This window comes from Meriones unguiculatus, chromosome 12 (assembly GCF_030254825.1).
Source record: "Meriones unguiculatus strain TT.TT164.6M chromosome 12, Bangor_MerUng_6.1, whole genome shotgun sequence".
Taxonomy (NCBI): Eukaryota; Metazoa; Chordata; class Mammalia; order Rodentia; family Muridae; genus Meriones; species Meriones unguiculatus.
This window is the reverse complement of record NC_083360.1, coordinates 62,788,792-62,809,425: the sequence shown is the minus strand read 5'-3', so window position 1 is coordinate 62,809,425 and position 20,634 is coordinate 62,788,792. Positions and strand designations below refer to the sequence as shown.

General features: G+C 35.6%; 1 protein-coding gene across 4 annotated transcripts in view; it reads left to right on the top strand.

The window, feature by feature from the left end:
- Psip1 (PC4 and SRSF1 interacting protein 1) overlaps nucleotides 1-20,085 on the top strand; it is a 33,835-nt gene extending 13,750 nt beyond the window's left edge. The window contains exons 5-16 of one of the 4 annotated variants that reach the window (XM_021650387.2): nucleotides 2,264-2,368; nucleotides 3,857-3,919; nucleotides 6,850-6,943; nucleotides 8,061-8,136; nucleotides 9,851-10,076; nucleotides 11,777-11,895; nucleotides 14,386-14,441; nucleotides 15,139-15,209; nucleotides 15,415-15,516; nucleotides 15,623-15,836; nucleotides 17,263-17,374; nucleotides 18,648-20,085. In XM_021650387.2, coding sequence (XP_021506062.1) covers nucleotides 2,264-2,368; nucleotides 3,857-3,919; nucleotides 6,850-6,943; nucleotides 8,061-8,136; nucleotides 9,851-10,076; nucleotides 11,777-11,895; nucleotides 14,386-14,441; nucleotides 15,139-15,209; nucleotides 15,415-15,516; nucleotides 15,623-15,836; nucleotides 17,263-17,374; nucleotides 18,648-18,708 — 1,299 coding nt within the window. In that variant the 3' untranslated portion in view covers nucleotides 18,709-20,085. The other 3 variants (XM_060365793.1, XM_021650388.2, XM_021650390.2) reach the window with 3 other exon arrangements.
- The last annotated feature ends 549 nt before the right edge of the window (nucleotides 20,086-20,634 follow it).

Genomic DNA, 20,634 nt, shown 5'->3' with positions numbered 1-20,634 from the left:
TGATTGAGAGTAAAGTTTACCTAAAGAATTACCGAATTTAAAGCCATAACTACTGTCTTGTTAGATTCAGGGCTCTAAGATTTTACTGATTTATTATGATATGTTTGATATGGGTGGGGACATATGCCAGTGTTCTGTGTGGAGGTCAAGTATATCTTTGTGAAGTTAGTTCTCCACTAATCTTTACATGGTTTTTGCGTCGTAAATTAGGTTTGGCAGACCTGCAGGCTGTCGTCATTGAACATCACACATGTTTATCTGCTGAGCCATCTCAGTGGCCTAATGGTTTTCTAACCTTAAAGCATATACCCTTTGGTTTTTTTGTTTGATTTTTTTACAGATATTGAATGTTATTAGAATGGACCTCATGAATTAAATATATAACAGAAGTACTAATAACCCCAATAGGAACTTCACCTATTAATTCTAAGCAATTTCTTGCCCAGAGCTTTTAATTTTCTTGGCAGGGTTTCTCTGTATAGCCCTGGCTATTTCCCTCTTTAGACTAGGGTAGCCTTTAATCCCAGCATCCTAAAGCTAAATGATGGGACCTCATGAATTAAATATATAACAGAAGTACTAATAACCCCAATAGGAACTTCACCTATTAATTCTAAGCAATTTCTTGCCCAGAGCTTTTAATTTTCTTAGCAGGGTTTCTCTGTATAGCCCTGGCTATTTCCCTCTTTAGACTAGGGTAGCCTTTAATCCCAGCATCCTAAAGCTAAATGATGGGATTAAAGGCACGTGCTACAATGCCGGCTTGTTCCATTTTTCTTGTGCAACAGAAATTGTTTTCCTTCATTTTTGTTCTGTCCTGCTACTGACAGTGTTTGTTTTATTTTATGTTTATATGGGTGTGTGCATGACATGTGCATGTGTAGTGATCAGAGTACAACTTTTTGGAGTTGGTTCTCTATCCACTTTTTTTGCTGGTTGTTAGCTGTGCTCAGCAAGTGCTTTTCCCATCTTGTGGTCCCAATACATGTTTTTCTAACCCGGCACAGTGGTGCACGTCTGTAATCCCAGCACTTGGGAGGCAGAGGCCCATGGATCTCTGAATTTGAGGCCAGATTGGTCTACAAAGTGAGTTCCAGGATAGCCAAGGCTACCCAGAGTAATCCTGTCTGCGGTGAGAGTCAGATGGTGGTAGTGAAAAGAAAATAACCAAAAAGCAAACAAATAAAAACAATTGCAATGTTTTTTTCACTTTTACTGTATTCTTTCTCATCTTTGACGAATGTTTAGACAATTGTAATTTGTTCAGTACACTTTTGAAGTCTTTCTTTGGTATACCAAGTAACCCTTAGATGGTCTTAAGTTCCTTCCCATTTAATTAGTGTGTGTGGTGGTGCTTACCATAGTTTACTGTAGTTGCTTTTGTACTTTTAACTGTCACAGCTGCACCCATAGTGTGATCAACTTGCTGATTTGATGAATGATTTGATTACCAGGCCCACAAGGATTGAACAAAACAGTGATTGACTTATTCAAATTAATTCAAAATACATCTAGCCATTGAGACTTAAAACTTTTTGTACTGTCATGAGTAATTTTAAGGAGATTTTTACATTATTTTGCTCCTCTATAAAAGAAATGCTGATAAAGTTGGAATTTTTGATTAGGTATGTTCAGCCTTTGGTTGTATTTAAGGTTGTGACCCCTCCCCAAACCCCAATTTCTTTTGTTCATACAAAGCTCAGGCTGGCCTCACTCAGAATTCACCTACCTCACCCCTGAGTGCCATTGTGTCTTGCTAAAACTGACTAGTTTAGTTTACAGTTTTAAAATTCTTTAAGGTAAGATGTTACTACATACCCCAGCTTGGCTTATACCTAGTTCTTCAGCTTAGGGTTGCCTCAGACTTGTAGCCATCCTCTTACCTAAAATGCTGGGATTATAGTAGCACTACTCTATGCTTTAACACTTTAAATGTAGGCTGGAGATATAGATGACTAAGAGGTTAAGAGCACTGCTTGTCCTTCCAAAGGTCCTGAGTTCAATTCTCAGCAACCACATAGTGGCTCACAGCCATCTATAATAATATCTGGTAACCTCTTCTGGTGTGCAAGTACATATGCAGGCAGGGTACTCTGGAAATAATAATCTTTAAAAAAAACTCAAATATTCTATGTATTAAATGTTTTTGCAACAGAAATTGGAGTATTCCGATAACTATGTATGTAAGTTTATTTTTTTATGAGTAGAAAAATTTCGAGTTGGATAAACCATATTCTAAAAATTAATAACTTATTCTTTATAGACATCAACTAAACAGTCAAATGCATCATCTGATGTTGAAGTTGAAGAAAAAGAAACCAGTGTTTCTAAGGAAGATACTGATCATGAAGAAAAAGCCAGCAATGAAGTATGTTTTATATCCTTTCTGGTCTAAGAAGAAATACTATCTGTGGATAATACTTTATTGAGCATACTGCAAGGGAGCAATAGGCCTGGCTTTTAGTACTGCCTGTGGATTTTACAGTTATTGCAAGAAAGAAATTAGAAAGTGAATTAACTGTTAAAGTAGGAGGTAATCTTCAAAATATTTGAAAAGTGAATGAAAATGTTAGCTTCCTCAAATATTAAGTAGGGTTTTATAAAGTAGTTTATGCATGTTTAAGATGAATAGATTTTAAAAGTTTCAATTTCCTATATGTATGCTTATATACTGTACGCATTTCTACTGCCTATAGTGAGGGTACTGGATAGAACACCTGGAACTGGAGTTAAAATAGTTATGAGCCACCATTTGGGTACTGGGAACCAAACATGGATTCTCTGCAAGACCAGTAATTGCTCTTAACTGCTGAGCTTTCTCTCTAGCCCTTGGGTGGATGTTTTTATTTGAAATTGTTTTATATGCAAAACAAGTAACTATAAGATAAGTTAGTGTTTATACTCAAAAATTTTGTGTTTTGCTGGAGTGCTTAAAAGGAATTAGACTAAAAAATTTTAAACCTAGGTTTATTTCTGCCTGTGTCATTATTTGAGTAGGAGCGATACTCCGCCATTGTAGGTTGTACAGTGTAGGTTGGCTTGATCTCTGTTCTGTTGCTGTGAAGAGACACCATAGCCAAGCCAACCCTGGCTGTCCTGGGACTTAACTCTGTAGAACAGGCTGGCTTTGACCTGAGAGATCTGCCTATCTCTGTCTCCCAGGTGCTGGGATTAAAGGCATGCACCACCGTGCCGAGCTACAACTCTTAATTTATAAAAGCATTTAATTGGGAATTGTGTGCAGTTCCAAAGGTTTAGTCCATTATCATCGTGGGGAGAGTGTTGGAGAAGTAGCTGAGAGTTCTGCGTCCAGACCTGTAGACAGCAGGGACAGACACTGGACCTGGCTTGGGCTTTTGAAATCCCAAAGCCCACTCTCAGTGACACACTTCCTCTAACAAGCTTATACCTTCTCCAGCAAAGCCACAATTTCTAGTCATTTTCAAGTAGTACCACTCCTTTATGACCAGCGTTCCCACATGTGAGCCCATGGAGGCAATTCTTACGCAAACCTGAAAACAGCAGGCATACCGTGGTTTTTGTTTTGAGGATACTAGTTGTTACTGTCACTTCTCCCAGCACTTTTCAGTGAAGCGTATTTTATGACTTTTAAGGGAAATTTCTTTTTTATTTTTTATTTTTTTTTTGTTTTGTTTTGTTTTTGTTTTTGTGACAGGGTTTTTCTGTGTAATCTTGGCTGTTTCTGGACTCGCTTTGTAGACCAGGCCACCTGAGTACTGGAATTAAAGGCGTGCACCATCACCGACCACGAAAAGTTCTTTCTCTCTTATATAATAAATCCAATTTCATATGTTTTTCTTGCTTTTCTCTTGTCTGCTTATATTTTATGTTTTAGGATGTGACTAAAGCAGTTGATATTACCACTCCAAAAGCTGCCAGGCGAGGAAGAAAGAGAAAGGTAATTTTTTTAAGTGCACTGTAGGACTTTAAAAAGAAATTTTACTTAAATTGAGAAAGAATAGATAAGGAAACCTTATTTGTAAGTTAGTGAAACTTTGTCTTCTGGATAAAGTTATGGCACCCTTAGGTTAAGTTGAGAGGAAATGAAGTCAACCGTTTTTTACTCCTTTCAGTCTTCTGCCTCATTTTCTCTGTAAAATCAAACTGTTGATGATTTCATACATGTGAAATTTACAGTAAATTACTCAGTGTTAGCACAGGACTGTTGTCCACTGGACTGATTCAGTGTTGTGTGAAATGAGTGTGGCAGTGACAGTATAGGGTAGGTATTTGTAGGCTGATAATTAATGTGAGTTTAAGATTTGTTCACACTTCTCTCTGACCTAGTTATTAAATCAAGTTAATTTATTTTTGTTAGTGTGAGATGGAATTTGGAACACTCTAAGAATTGATCACTGATTGAAAAAGATGCTTAAAATGGAAGAAAATATAGGAAGACTGCAAGGTGTTTCCATGAGTGACTATATTATAATAGCTATAGACACTGAGCTTGTTGGTTTGGGCTCAGAAGAAAAAGTTAAAGTATTCCTGGGAATAGCAGTGAATATGATTATGGTACAGAAGAGGGAAAAGAGACAACCATTGATAAAAAGGTGAGATGTTAGGAGATCAAGAGAACATGTTTTACTGGGTTAAATGCAGGAACCAGAATTGAGATGGGATACAGTAGAGATGAGGGAAGGTGCTTCTGTGGAATGGTGACTAGAAGAGCCGTGAAGAGAAGCCAGGAGTCATCTAGCTAAGAAAGAAGAAAATTTGAACAAGGGACTTGAATTGTCACAGTACAAAGACTCCAGTAAGATGTTTGATTCAGGAGATTTTAGTTTCATTTAGGTAAGTGCTAGGGAAAGAAATGAGATGAAGTAGATTAGAGAATAAATGTTTAATGGTAGTTGCCAGTATATTTTTGAAATCTCAAGAATGGGGGAATGCATCATTGCCTTGGGTACTTGTATACACAAAGGGAACATTTAATGTGAGATAAAAACAAAAAATCTTACTATTTCTTCTTTGCAAAACTAAATAAAATTGTTAGTTAATTTTATGTAAGCAAAATGTATAAGAGAAAAAGGCCAACTTTGAAGGGATTGATTTAAGAAGGAAGAAGAAATGTGTTCACTGTGGTGACTCAAGAAGGGACTTGAAAATCAAGGGAATTTTTTCCCCTTCTCTGCCATTCAGACTTTCGTTCAGTTGATAAATAGATAAAAGTTTATGTTAGCTATTCAGGGCTTGCAATAGAAGGTCAAAGGATTAACAATAGATTTGAGATTTCCAGCTTCAAATACAGAAGATGATTTCATGTTTGTACCTCTATCCCACCCTGCTTCTTAGTGATCATCATCAGCTTAATCGTCTTTGTTCGGATGAAACAGCTACAGCAAGGCAAGGTTGTGTAGTGGGCTCGAAAAGGGATATGAATAGTGGTTCTGTGATGCCTGTGGAATGGCTTTAAGAAAAAGGAGACAGTTGAAAAGCAGGTTAATAATGAGAAAGAATCTAGAGGTTTCAGTCAGATGAGTAAAATATATTTTAACAATTAATTTAGTTAGAATGTGAACATTAAAGGTGTTCATGATGCATTTCAAATAACTGAATTAGTCCTTTCTTTGGATAAAATATTTTCATGAGTAATGGTTTTTACTTGCATGATTCTGACTAATCAGTTGTAGCCATATAACCATGGTAGGGCCAATCTTTGCTTAGCATTACAATTGATCTTTTTCACTGCATTAATTATTGATGAATGTGTTACTGTTGGTATCTTCTCAAATGATCCATTGTACCTGTAATTGCTTTCAACTTATTTCCAAATGCAGGAAGGGTAAGTAAATAAGTACTTTTTGCCTTCAAGAGCCAGTCTGTTTAAACCTAACTTGAAAGAACCTTTAACCTCTTAGGTCATCAGCAGGAGGAGCTTAACCTTTAGCACCTGTGGAGATTTATGGACATACAGATATCTGGCTCTTTAACATGGGGTTGCAGGTGCAGATTTGACATATGCATTATGCATGAAGTCTTAGAGATGGATATCCTTATTACGCTGGGCATCATTGATTGAAGGTAGATGGAGCTGGGCCTGCTGGCAAAGGCCTATACTCACAGTAGTAGTTGGCAGGAATCACTGAGGCAGGAAGATAGTTTAAAGCTAGTTTGGGCTGTCTACATAGATGCAGTACTTCTCTGTTCGTCCCCTCAAGTAAAAGTAAACGGAAGCCAATGCTGTAAATATATTGAAAAATGTCTTATTAATTGAATTCCGTTCTGCATGTTTTTGCATACATTCTTGTTCTTACTCTGGTTAGTGCATTAATACTGAGGTTCAAGTGGCTCCTTAATGTCCTACATGGTTCATTAAGACTTTCTCTTCAGTTTTGTTTCTTCCTTTGTGAATATAGCTATTATCACCCGTATTTCCTCATGGTTTCATATCCTAACTAATTTGTGGTTCATATCCTTATTATTTTCCTAAAATGCTTTTAACTCAGTAAGAGCTGATTCTCATTTAGGCCCACTTTACCTTTGTAATTTGGAAAGCTTTCTAAAAGAAAATAAAAGTAATGAGAGCATCAGATGTCAGTCTTAGTTGAAAGATAAAGCATGTCTATTAGTAAAGTTAATCAAATAGCAATGTGAGTTGTTACAGTATAAATTACATCATACTTTGGTTCTCATTGTATCAAAAATGTTAGCCTTATTGCAAATGATTGTTTTAGGTTGGGAAAGTTTTAAAATGATTGAAAAAAACATAATACTCATAATAAATTGGTTGTTCACGAGTAATCAGAATCATAGAAATCATGCTTAATTATGTTACTGTAGATTAGCACAATATTGCTAAATAATAATCAAATTTTTGTGACTTAGGCTGAAAAACAAGGAGAAACAGAAGAGGTGGGAATGGTGAGTGCAGCAACAGCTTCTAACTTGAAAGCGAGTCCTAAGAGAGGACGACCTGCAGGTAGGGTCATTAATACTGAAGTACTTGTTTGACCTGTGATTACTATTCCAATCCATTAAAACATTGCTGGCCCAGGTGTTCTGAAGGACTATGAACAGCAATTGATTAAAGACAGTTATGTATCATTGTAAATGTGGATATAGATGAGGACTGAGAAATTAATCATTAGGTAGTTTCTTTGTGTGTCATTTTGTACTTACACAAACTATTGAAATCTTAGAGGATTACCACAGTATGTGCCACATATCTTTAAGACAAATGTCAAGGAGGAATGATTTCTGCTTGTGACAACTATTAAGTTTGAAATAATTATGACTTGGCTTCTTTAGTCATCAAATTAAAATCTCCCCAAATAATTGGCAAATGAACCTGGTGAGCTTAAAACTACCATGAATAGTGAGTGGGCTCCCTCCCCCCACTTTAAAATTACTGCATTCTGATAGGGTATTTGTTTAGTATTGATTTGACAATTTAGAAATAATCTTTTTTTAATAATTTATTTAATTTTATTTTATGTGCGTTGGTTTGAGGGTGTCAGACCACCTTGAACTGGAGTTACAGACAGTTGGGCACTGCCATGTGGGTGTTGGGAGTTGAACCTGGGTCATTTGGAAAAGCAGACAGTGCTCTTAACTACTGAGCCATCTCTTTAGCCCCAGAAATAATCTTCAGTTGTTCTTCCTAATACAGAGTAGAACACTGAAAATCAACCAGAAGAGAGCATTTTCTCTTTTCCTACATCATTATAAGATCCTTACTAAAAAGTGTTAAGGGAAATATCAAATTGGGAAAGAGAAATTAAAATCTATTTACATATTTTGTAGAATTATAATGGATCAAACTGGTGATGATATGGATCTTTGCAGACTCTGATACGAAATTCCAAAGATGTATGTAAATGATACATAATATACTGTGATAGATAAGGACAAACAGATTTACTGATAATCACTAAACTTTCACTTTCTTGATTCCTGGGGTCACTAGTTTTTAGGATGTGCACATAATTGTTATGAGTCCTTAAATAATACTTCTATGTATTATGTAATGTTTGTATTCTACATAAGCATTGCATTTATGAGGGAAACTTTATTTTTTTTTCCTATGTGAAAATTAGCTACTGAAGTCAAGATTCCAAAACCAAGAGGCAGACCTAAAGTGGTAAAACAGCCCTGTCCTTCAGAAAGTGACATGTGAGTTTATTTTGAATATAAAATTATTTATTGAAACCTTTGTATATTAACAGGGTTTTTTGGTTTTGTTTTGTATTTGTTTCTATCACTATTGTATTTCTCAAAATTCTGAAGGAGATGATAGAAAAGTTTATGTTAAAGAGAAAGATTTCTTGGGACTGAAAAGTGGTTATTTTATGAAGCTTTTTCTCTTTTTCTTTTTTTTGGTGCATGATAACATAAACTTTGGAAATTGGCCAATGTAGATTGCTGACAAAATTTCTGGATAGATTAAATCTGAAGTTGTATCCACAGTCCTACTGTTCTGTATAATAGGTTCTTTAACATAGTATAAAATTAATTTTAGTATTTTAGAATGATAAGTATATAGTGGCTTTTTTTTTTTCTAGTCATCTTTTCCCACTGAGAAATTTTGTTTTTGGAGAAACATGAGAAGGGATTTAATTCGGGAAAGGAGAGACATTTGTTGTGATGATTATGTTTTCAAGGAAAGACTCAAGAATGGATTTACTGATTAAATAATAATAGAATTGTGTGTGGTTTGTACACATTAAATGTACACAAGTTCTCTTGGTGTCAGATCTGCTGAAGCTCATGGTGGTGAGCCTGAGACTGACCTTGGGAAGCAAACTCTGGTTTTCTGAAAGAGCAACAAGCACCCTTCACCAGTGAGCCATTTTTCCACACCTGAACTGATTTCTTTGAATGATTACTAATTATTGGACCACTACTTCAAAGTTGGTGCTTTTTCACCAAAGTGGAACTTTTAAAGAGCTTTATTTCTAAGCTAGCAGTGAAGGAGACACACTTGTAACAGGTTTTTCTGGGGTGTGTGTTTATGTGACCCTTTGGCATTTGGAGCCCATATGGGTAACATAGTAAAACTGTCTCTTTAGAAACAAAAAACATAGAAATACTAATAGTCAATATGCTTGTGTTAAATAGACTAAGGCATTCGTGTTGTAATACAATACAATACATATACATAAATTTTACTTGGTTTGTTTTATAGTCACTATTTCATAAGAAGTCTGTGGAACTTTCATGGTTTGTATGACTATTTGCTTAATAAAAGTAACTGGTCTTATATTTACCATTACGTTCTTTTCAGTTCCTACAAATGACCGGCTAATTGTAAGACAAATATTTCTCTAAACATGTATAATTATGTTACGTGGGGGGCTGGGTCATGCCTCAATATTGGAACATATGTTAAAAAGGATTAAGAAACACTTTAGGTTCAGTCGTTAGCAGCTAGACAACACTTCTGTGTTCCCTAAATTGAAAAATTATACACATACACAAGAATAATTTTTTAAACAAATGAATCCCATTAAAAGCAACTTGAAAAACAAATTTTTATTGACCTGGTGGCCACTATAATTTTTGATATTGTAATATTTGCTCTAGAATTCCATTATATGATAGGATGGCAAACTGTCTTTTTTTTGTTTACATTAAAACTTGCCATGATTTCCCCTTCTCCCCCCGAAGTACTTGCTTGGTAAGGAGTGGGGTGTAAATGAAGGCTGAAGAGAGGGCTTAGCATTGGAGAGTGCTTACTGCTCTACAGTGGACCTGAGTTTGGTTCCCAGTACCCACATGTAGCAGCTTGTCTCTGCACACATACACATGAATAAATACAAACCTTTCAGGAAGGAACAAGTGTAAGCAAGGACATAAAAGTTCATTTTCCTCTTGCACTCTATCATAGGGTTATTGATGAAGACAAAAGTAAAAAGAAGGGGCCAGAGGAAAAGCAACCTAAAAAGCAGCTTAAAAAGGAGGAAGAAGGCCAGAAGGAAGAGGATAAGCCAAGAAAAGAACCAGATAAGAAAGAGGGGAAGAAAGAAGTTGAATCCAAACGGAAAAATTTAGCTAAACCAGGGGTTACATCAACCTCTGATTCAGAAGAAGATGATGATCAGGAAGGTGACAAGGTAAAAAAAAAAAAATTTTATTTTACATTCACAATTTTTTCCCCATTGGCGTATATGGTATATTTCTGTATTTGTATGTCAGCCCACTGGTGACATTAGTGACCTTTTTTGCTCTCCCTTTTTTTCCCTATTTGTTTTTGTGTGTGGTGTTCGCGTGCACATGTATGGAGGCCTAAGGTTGATGTGGGTAATCTTTCTTAATTGCTCTTGACTTAAAGAAGCATCTCTAAAGCAAGCCCAGAGCTCTTCATGTGGCTAATATTGGTAGTCAGTCTGATCTGAGAATCACTTGTCTCTGTCTACCATGGCTGTAATTAAAAGAGGGCCACTGTAAGTATCTGGAATTTTATAGATTTTTGGGATATAGGCTTTTGTCGTCTTACTTGCATATAAGGAAATTTAACTGCTGAACAGTCCCTCCCTCCTCATGCTAATTTTTTTTTAAATTTATTTTTTGTATATGAGTGCTTTGCCTGCATGTCTGTGTTTAGGTAGCTCCCTTGGAACTGGAGATGTGGGTGTTGGGAGTTGAGCTTGTGTCCTCTATAAGAGCAACAAGTGCTCTAATTTTTTTTTAAACATTTATTTTTATGTATGTGAATGCTCTGTTTTCACAGCATACCAGAAGAGGGCACTAGATCTCATTGTAGATGGTTGTGAGCCACCATGTGGTTACTGGGAATTAAACTCAGGACCTCTTGAAAAACAGACAGTGCTCTTAACTGCTGAGCCATCTCTCCAGCCCTGCTAGTCAAGCTTTTTAAGCTGACCTGTGTTTCTGTTCCCCATCCCTGCCACCCCAAGCACAGGTGTTACTGATATGTGCAGTCATGCTCATGGCATTTAATCTTCTAAGCTATTTCCCCAAATACATTGTAAGTTCATTCTTAGATCGGTTTAGGTAGTTCTTAAGTAATGGTAAGCATTTAATATTTGTTGAAGTTTACATGGGTTTCTTTGTCCTTCCTAATGAAATTCCAATAGTTAGTATAAAAATAGTATAAATAAATAGTATAATAGGCTTATTAGAAACTTTAATATCCCAAATTTATCTTGTCCTCTTACAGTTAATTTCTAGAAATTAGATGTATTTCCACTAACCCAGCTGTGTAAACAGAGGTTTTAGATAATCTTGATGTCTGTGCTCAGGAAAGACACTCGAGGTAGATTTATACATGGAATTTTAGTCTTTTCCTATTGTAATTCTGTTAGTGAAGTGTCATTTTATTTTGATGCCATTAAATCTTCAGCTGTATCTTTTTGTGAAAAATACAAATTTTGTTTGATAGCATTGAGATCTGTATGTGGGCTTTTGTTTCTGATTTGTCTCACTATATTTTTAGAAACCAGGGGTTTTTTTGGGGGAGTGGCTTACAGGGTCCAACTATTCAACCTTGACTGTGTGTAACTTGCTTTGTAGCCCAGGCTGACCTTGAACTCAAAGGGATCTTCTTTCCTCTACCTCCCAAGTGCTGAGACTATGAAGCTGTGTGCTTCTTAGTGCTCAAGTTAAAACTATGTGGAGACAAATGGCATGGAATACTCTATTTTAGTCATAGAGTCAGTTGTAGAGGATTATAGTGGAAGCCCATCCACATAAGAGCCGAGCTGTGCTGTTGGCTAAGCTCACACTTGTTTTCCTACCATGATTGTAGTTATAGTCACGAAAGTTAACTAAATCCATCCTAATTCTCAATCAGAAGAGAAAGGGTGGAAGAAACTTCCAGACTGCTCACAGGAGGAACATGCTCAAAGGCCAACATGAGAAAGAAGCTGCAGATCGAAAACGCAAGCAAGAGGAGCAAATGGAGACCGAGCAGTAAGTATTCTTTTTAGTTCTAAATCCTAGCATAGTTTTTTTTTTTTTAAGAGTAGTATGAAAGTTTTTAAGTAGACTCATTATCCACACTTCATGAAGCCTTTGAAGTAACCTCTCATATTAGAAAAATCTTCCATATGTGTTTTTTTTCTCAGAGGATGAAATTCACTGAGGCAGTTCTCCTGTTCATTGTTTTGTAATTAAAGTGAAAGTGTAGTTAGGTTTTGCTAGTGCTTTACAGAGTACTCATCTTCTATTATCTCTATAACCTGTTAAACAAAGAATTATGAAAATATATTGATGGAGAAAGAATATAGTAAATATTCATATTTGTTACACCACCAGCAGGCCTGTATAGAAAACAGTGAAAATAACAGAAGCACAGCTGGAAACCTGAAAGCCAATAAAAGTAAACCCAAAGGCTGACAGGGCTTGCATTAGATAAGTACAATATGAATCAAGTTTGAATTACAATTTGACACTTGGAAACAATATACACTTAGCAAGAGGACTTTCTTCCTCCTTTAGTGTATACAATTATTTTTTATCAGGGCAAGGAATAGCCATTGCAGTAATTTGACTTCATGTCTTGATTACACATTTCCCTGTCAGTTTCCCTAGTTTATAAAGTGTCATACTCTTAGTAAATTTTGTGGACTTTTTATTAGTAGTGAGGAGATGACTTTGAAAACATTGTAGGCTTCTTATACAGTGGCAATTAACTATAAAAACATAGTTACTCATGTTCTTATGAACTTCTCTGCAAGCGAAACAGCTTTATAGATAAATTGTCTCTGCTTTGTAGCTATTTGGAGGATACAGAGCAGTTTAGCTACTTCAGGGAGTTTAAAAGTGATTAAAGTACCAGACTATGACCACATCTGTAAATGCTACTATTCCTGTCCTTTCTTTCCACTAAATACTGTGACTGTTGTTTCTTTTAACTTTGTGCTCCCTGAATTAAGGCATAAAGTAGTCGTTGCTCAGTAAATCTAGCCCAATCCTTCTTCAGAACCTCAAGATATCTTTTTGTGTTTCAGTTTCTTTTGAATGTCCTCCAATGTAACTTTCTCAAATTCTAATATTTGTGTTTTCTTTCCTTCTCCTGTTATTACAAAACTTTGTACTTGGACAGTTTTGCTCTGTAAAGCATTTCAGATGCAACTTGTATGAAATGCATTATGCAAAATAAAGTTTATTGTATTGTATTCCCAGCCAAACAACATGTAATCTACAGTAATAAAAAATATATCTCATTTTGGGCTCAAAGCATTAATCCAGTAACTGAAAAGAGAATACAAGTGGAGCATACAAGCGATGAAGATCTTGAGACAAACTCATTGGACTGAATTTTTCCCTCCCCCCCTTGATGGAAGAAATGTTCCAGATTCTAAATTGAGGACTTCACTATTAATGGCATTATTAACTGTGTGTTATGATTGTTAACAAAATATCCTGTAAGGTACACACTACATATTAAGGTTGGCCATCATTCCTGTTTTTTGTTTTTTGTTTTTTTTAAACCAAGCTTAAAATGAAGCTTTGTGTTTGAACGTTATAACAAACTTAGATGGTGGTTGTACATTTCATTTAGAAAATATGAAACTCCTTTTGTTTTGAAGCTAGGTGTTAAACTGGAATAGCTATTACGTTCTTGAAAAATGGGGCAGGTGTGCCCTTCCCTTGACATTCTTTTGTTGTTAAATTCTTTAGAGTCTTGCTTTTTTTTTTCCTTTTTAATCCTGAGAGATTAAACAGTAGACTTGTTAAGTAAAAAAATGAAATTGTAACCAAAATTTTAAAATAAAGTTTTTTTTTTAAAAAAAACTGATTTTTAGGTATTTTTTGTTCTTGTCTATTTTAATTGGTTCATAATAGGGCCTGAATGCCAAGCCAAGGTACTAATTTGTAATTCAAAAGGTTATTTTTGTTAATCTTAGTAAAATGGTATTTTTTAAATTTATGAAATGGTACATATTGCTTGCTAACAATGGCCTCCTCTCCATCTTAAAAAATGCACAGTATCAGTTTAAAGCAAGTCTGTTTACTTTTGAAGATAAATATTGAATCGCTTTTCCTTCGGAGATGTGGGGAACAACTTATCTGGTCTAATTTAATATGCTTTAAAAAATAATTGCAGGAAAAGAAGTTGATATGAAATTCTGTAAGCATTTATAGATGTTCTCTACCCATTGTGGATTGTCTGTCTAGTGATCCTGAAATTGGATTTATAATTTTTAGCATTCACTTCACTGTGACTGCTTCAAAGTCATGCTGTGATGTCACTGAAAGAACAATTTAGCATGTTTTGAGTTTTGCCAGTATTTATGTTAATTATTTTAATGCTGTAGATTTGCATAGTTCTAGAAACAAGTCAGTGTCCTGTTTTTATTATTTTTAAGGAACATTATTTTAAACCTTTACATAGGGGAATATGGGCAGATTCACAAAGTTTCAGTGTTTTGAAATATTTGTGTTAACATTTGATAGGCAGAATAAAGATGAAGGAAAGAAGCCAGAAGTTAAGAAAGTGGAGAAGAAGCGAGGTCAGTTATTTCATTTTCTAAGACATACAAAATTACACATAAAAAGTTAATGTAAGCTGGCTAGCATGGCACATGCCTGTAATACTACCATTTATGGAAGCACAGCCAGGAGAACAAGTTCCAAGCCAACCAGGGATACAAAGTGAGACCCTGACTAAAAAAAACAGTAAATAGAAACAAAAATTTTAAAAAGTTAACAATTTAAAAATGATTTTTGGAATCCCATTTCATGTTCTTATATCTTACAAACATACCTTTTTAAGTCTAGTAGATTCTATTCTATATTAAATTGCATTTTAAGCAATTAAGTGAACAGGCTAATGTCTTTATATTTTAATGTTTATTTGGTGTATGTTGTGCAGCCCTGCTAAGAGCTGTAGGTTCAATTTTGATAAGTACTTTCCAGTTAAGTGGGTATAGTAGATAAACTAGGAATTTAAGAGCTGATGTGTAGGAGTTCATCATCCGAGTCAGAACAAATGCAGCGTGGTCGTAATTTTGTGCTTTTATGCTGCATGTTTCTTCAAACCTTATATTAAAATTAGTAGGTAACTTCTTACACCATTCATCTATATGGGTTTCTCAAAGATTACAAAGAAAAACTTTGTAACCACCGTTTCTTTTATGTGTTTAGACTGTACAGAGATATGGTGTGGGGAAAAGCTATTTACTATGTTTCACATATTTCAATTTATAGAAACATCAATGGATTCTCGACTTCAAAGGATACATGCTGAAATTAAAAATTCACTCAAAATTGATAATCTAGTAAGTGTTTAACCTCATTTAAAATGCACTGCTTTAATAGGTTTATATATTGTCTCACATATAAGACTTAAGTGTATAAGTTTAAGATAAAAGGAACAATACCTGGCAATTTGTTACCACCTTAAGAGCTTTTAAAATCTTCACAAGTAACTTATATAGACGCTTTGGTAATTAACAGTTATGAAATTGCTGTTTTGTCATGAAGGATGTGAACAGATGCATTGAGGCACTGGATGAACTTGCTTCACTTCAGGTAACAATGCAACAAGCTCAGAAACACACAGAGATGATCACAACCCTGAAGAAAGTAAGTGGTTTCAAGACCTATAAGTCTAACATCTTTTCTCAGTTCTTCAGTTTTAAAGTGTAAGTAAATCAATTAGGGAAAATAATTATGACTATTGTTTTCTTAGATTCGGCGGTTCAAAGTTAGTCAAGTTATCATGGAAAAGTCTACAATGTTATATAACAAGTTTAAGAATATGTTTTTGGTTGGTGAAGGAGATTCTGTCATCACCCAAGTGCTGAACAAATCTCTTGCTGAACAAAGACAGCATGAGGAAGCAAATAAAACCAAAGATCAGGGGAAGAAAGGGCCAAATAAAAAGTTAGAAAAGGAACAAGCAGGTATGTGGTAATAACTTTAAGCTGTCCCCTGACCCCTTCTAAACTCTTTGCCAGGACTGCTATTGTAAATGGTTTTGTTAATATGTTAGAAATGTCGATACTGAAAGAACTTGTATAATGAGGCTATGCTGCATTTCATTGACCTTGAAACTGCTGAAATGTTAATGACAAGGGTGGCATTAACATAATCGTTCTACACAACTTGTTAACGATGTTATGATGGACACTTAGAATTAATTATAGTTCAATTTTGGGGGAATAGTTTTAAAAGCTTTCAGAATGTTTTCTAGAGAACCAACCCGTTCCCCATTCCTCATTTGCTTTTGCTAGAAAATAAAGTGTACAGCAAGCATCTGACCAAAAATGCTGCATCCTAGGCGGAGCCAAAGATGCTGCTTGTTTCTTTCTGATCCTAGCCAACAGACATTTTGTCAGTGTTTGCATTTTTTCTTAGTTACCCTGAGCATGATATGCACTATGTTAAATAGTATGATAAGACTTTTAATCATTAATTGGTTACGGGCACATAAAAGTCTGTATTCTATTATGCTGTAAGAAAACAACTGGAGCCTGTCATGGTGGCACACACCTTTAATCCCAGCCTTTAGCGGAGGCAGAGGCAGGTGGATCTCTGAGTTTGAGGCCAGAGAACTATTTGCTCTACAAATAGTTTCATGACAGCCAAGGCTGTTACTCAGAGAAACCCTGTCTCGAAACAAAACAAAATAACTGTTGGTTATCAGTAGAAATTTTTTAATGGTTTTTCCTTTTTTTAAAAAGATTTATTTATTTATTTATTTATTTTTTATAGTATTCTTCCTGCATGTATGCCTCTACACTAGAAGAGGGCACCAGATCTCATTATAGATGGGTTGTGAGCCACCATGTGGTTGCTGGGAACTGAACTCAGGACCTCTGGAAGAGCAGAGAGTGCTCTTAACCTTTGAGCCATCTCTCCAGCCCCAGTAGAAAGTTTTTAAAAGCTGACTATCAGAATGTTTTCTAGAGAGCCAACAATTTGGCAGGAAAAGGTCCAGTGGTGTCAGTTGGAGATTTTAAGCGCTTTATGCTGTAAAATACTATTAATACAAAATTTGGTTCTCCCAAAACAAATGAAACCAAACTACATGCTAGTGCACTACAGAGTTTTATCACTTACAATCTTCCTCCATCCTGTGCCCATTAAAATTACAAACAAAAAACAACCTTGTATCTTATTGTGCTACTCTAGACTTTCAATGTTCATGTTAAGAGTATATCTTTATATATTCCGTTTTTTGTTTTTTTGCAATGATATTTAAACCTAATCTTAAAATTTTTCCGAAGGCTGAAGTGTGAGATACCTGAAGGACATGCTTTGACCTTGAACTTTAAAGATAATTTAGTGTATTATTTTGTATGTGCTAATAGTTTTTCCATTCTAAAGGTTCAAAGACCCTAAATGGAGGATCTGATGCTCAAGAGAGCAATCATCCACAACATAATGGTGACAGTACCGAAGAAAGCAAAGACAGTCATGAGGCCAGCAGTAAGAAAAAGTAAGGCCATGTTGCAGTGGGCCCTTTGTTTAAAATCAAAGAGTCGGTCTTGAGAGATGACGCAGATGTTAAAAGCACTGGCTGCTCTTCAGAGGACTTGGGTTTGATTTCCAGTAACCATAAAGCTGCTCACAACTATCTGTAATGTACATTAATGAAGAACACTCATACCTTGTAGGAAAATTTTAAAGTTTCTTGTTAGGTCTAGTTTTAAACTCTGGAGATCCTGTCTCTGCTTTCCCAATTACCAGGACCACAGAGGTGTACTGTTGTGCTTGGCTTACATATTTTTTTCTCTTATTCACAATTTTAGCACAATAACTGCCCCAATGTTAGCATATGAGAATATCATAGTGTTCTGCATTTCTTGCTAACACTCAACCACAGTAGGGAATCACTTTATCACTGAGTTCTGCATCCAATGATAGTTCACCCTCTTTCCCTCCACACTCCTTTAGAGGTCTCCCTGTCACAGAAGTAGCAACCTAGAACTAGGCTAGCCTTGAACCCACAGAGATATCTGCCTCTAGGATGCTGGAATTGAAGGTGCGTGCTTCTACATCAGTTTTACTAATTTTCTAAAAACAAGCTGTGAATCAAAAAGGCAGGATGAAGAACTGCAGCTGTTAGTGGTCATTTTCTTGGCTCAGGCTCTGAGTTCAATCCCTAGCAACTGAAGATAGAAGGCTACAGATTGAGAAGACCCTGTCTCATCCAGCACACCCTAAACAGGCTTATTGAGAAAAGGTCTCCCTCTCTTGCCCAGGTTGGTCTTGTAGCAGTCCTCCAGCCACAGTCTGCTTGGGATTACAGATCATACAATTAAATCAGCCCTATATTTTACTCAGGAAAATGAAAGAAAACAATTTTTCTTTGAACTTCATTGATACAGTTAATGATGACTTTCATTTTCTTGAATTGTGTGGATTATATTGAATAAAATTCGTCTTCAAGTTTGTGCCAGACTTGGGTGCTTACTTGGGTTATCTCACCAGATCTGCATATACATTTACAGTGTCTTTATAATAACCATGATTAAAGTGTTCTGTAGATAATGCTGGCCTAGAACTCACAGCAATCTATTGGCCTCTGCCTAAGTGTTGGGATTAAAGGTGTGTACCACCACACCCAGCTGTGTGTTTTGCGTATACACACACACACACACACACACACATAGATAGATAGATAGATATGTGACACAGATTTAATACCCTTCTTGCTCAAGAGAAAACCACCAAGCATAGTTGTAATACCTTTCTTTTCTCTGTTTTAGGCCACCTGGAGAAGAGAGAGAGGCTGAACTATCTCTGAAGGAGTCTACAGTAGATAACTAGGTTGCAGACTTGGGATGTAAAGAGTGCGTGAGAAGTCTGTTGTGAATGGCTTCATTTGAAATACTTAGGCTGCTGAAAGTTTTGAAGTTTTATAAGCATAAGTTTTGATGTTTAAGTAGTTTGGGGGAAGAAAATCCCTTTATATTTGTGTAAAAGTCAAAAATATTGCTAATTTTCCATGTGCAGTATTAATAGCTCCATCATCCATCCACTTTAAGAGTAAGGGAAACCTACTTAGAAAGGTTAACCTGCTTTATAGACATGACTAGTGTATTTTTGGTTAGTGTGTATGCTAATGTGTAATTGGTACTGTAGCGCGGTTACATTTGTATAGATTTTTTTTTCCTCTTTTCCCAAATACTGTGGGTTTTGTGTATAGTTTTTACAAATCTTGGATTTACCAGACTGTCTTTTCACTGTTTGTGGGTTTTTTAGAAGTTGAGCATTTTTATGGCTGATAAAATGGATGTTATAAGCACCCTTTTTCCAGAAGTTAACTTTAACCTCAGTCCATTGTGCTACATCAGCTTGCCTCTTTGTAATAATGTGTAGTCTGTATGACAACAGATCTAGAAGGTACAAATTTGTTAACTTTTGAAACTAATTTAGTTTTAGGACTGGGATTTCAGTGGCATCAGAACTAAAGAGAACACTGGGTATATATAGGAAGTCCATCTACAATTCTTTACAGCTACTAATCACAAAAACCTGAAACTAGCTGTTTTTAATCTTACACTCATTAAGATCACACTCCTTAAGCTGTGCATATTTTTTAAATTGGAATCTATGACTAGTAAATATAAATAAGGAAACTAACCTAATTGAAAACTAAGGCCATATTAGAATGGAATTTGTGTTTAGTTTCTGTATCGTACATATCACAGGATTACAAAAATAAGGTAGAAACATCAGTTACCCCACGGTAGTAATTAGATTAGTCCACACACACACACACACACACACACACACACAAAAGTGTGGACTATGTCTATTAAATGAAGGCATGAGATTTCAAAGATACTCTGAGTGATCAGATTAGTTGTTTTCATTAGGTAGAAAAGTTCAGCCTTATGCTTTGAAACATAATGGGAAAGTGACTTAATACCAGAGTTTGTGTACGATGTGATTAAATATGTTCTTGACTTTAGATAATTATTTTCACTCATGTAAAATTTTTTAATTGCTTCAATAATTGGACTCTTGCTTTTGAGAGCTCTTACAATTGAACTCCTGTTTTGAGTGAACGCTGTATATTGCCTATATACCAGTCTTCTGTTTTGTCCTTAGTACATTTTTAACTTGGACAAAAATTACTCTAGTTAAGCCATAAGTGTCAATGTGTAAACCTGTTTTAATTAAAAATTTTTTTCTACCAGACTCTATTAGTAAGTTATTCTTGCTGCTATTTGAATCCTGGATTTCCTGCTAGGGAAGTAGTGTCATTAGCTGTCACCAAGATCCTGTCAGGGGCTACAGTAGCTCCTATGAACTATCACTTGCCTTGTTTTGGCTTCCCTTCTCTTCCTGACTGCAGAACGTTAGCAGCACTTACCTAGTTTATGTACCTACTTGGGCAGACTGCTTTGACCGTGTAAGTTCTTTTGATACACAGCTGCCTTCTTTTGGTTAATTCACAGTCAAGCTATCACTCTCAAAACTGTTTAACAACACTTATTTAGAATTTATTTGGTTAAAACAAGAGCTGAACCAAGATATCTAGTCAATGAGCTACCCAGCTCCCCCACTGTGTGTAGTATGCATGTATGGATACTTATTTTGATAGTTTTCTCAACTGCTTGGGCCAATTTTAGATTTCCCACCTTAATGAGAAAATCTTCTTGCAAGTCTGTACGTATAAACAATTTGACCAGAGCTCATCAGACCCCATCTGCTATTCTAGCTGGGAATTCAATAGTGTGATAAATT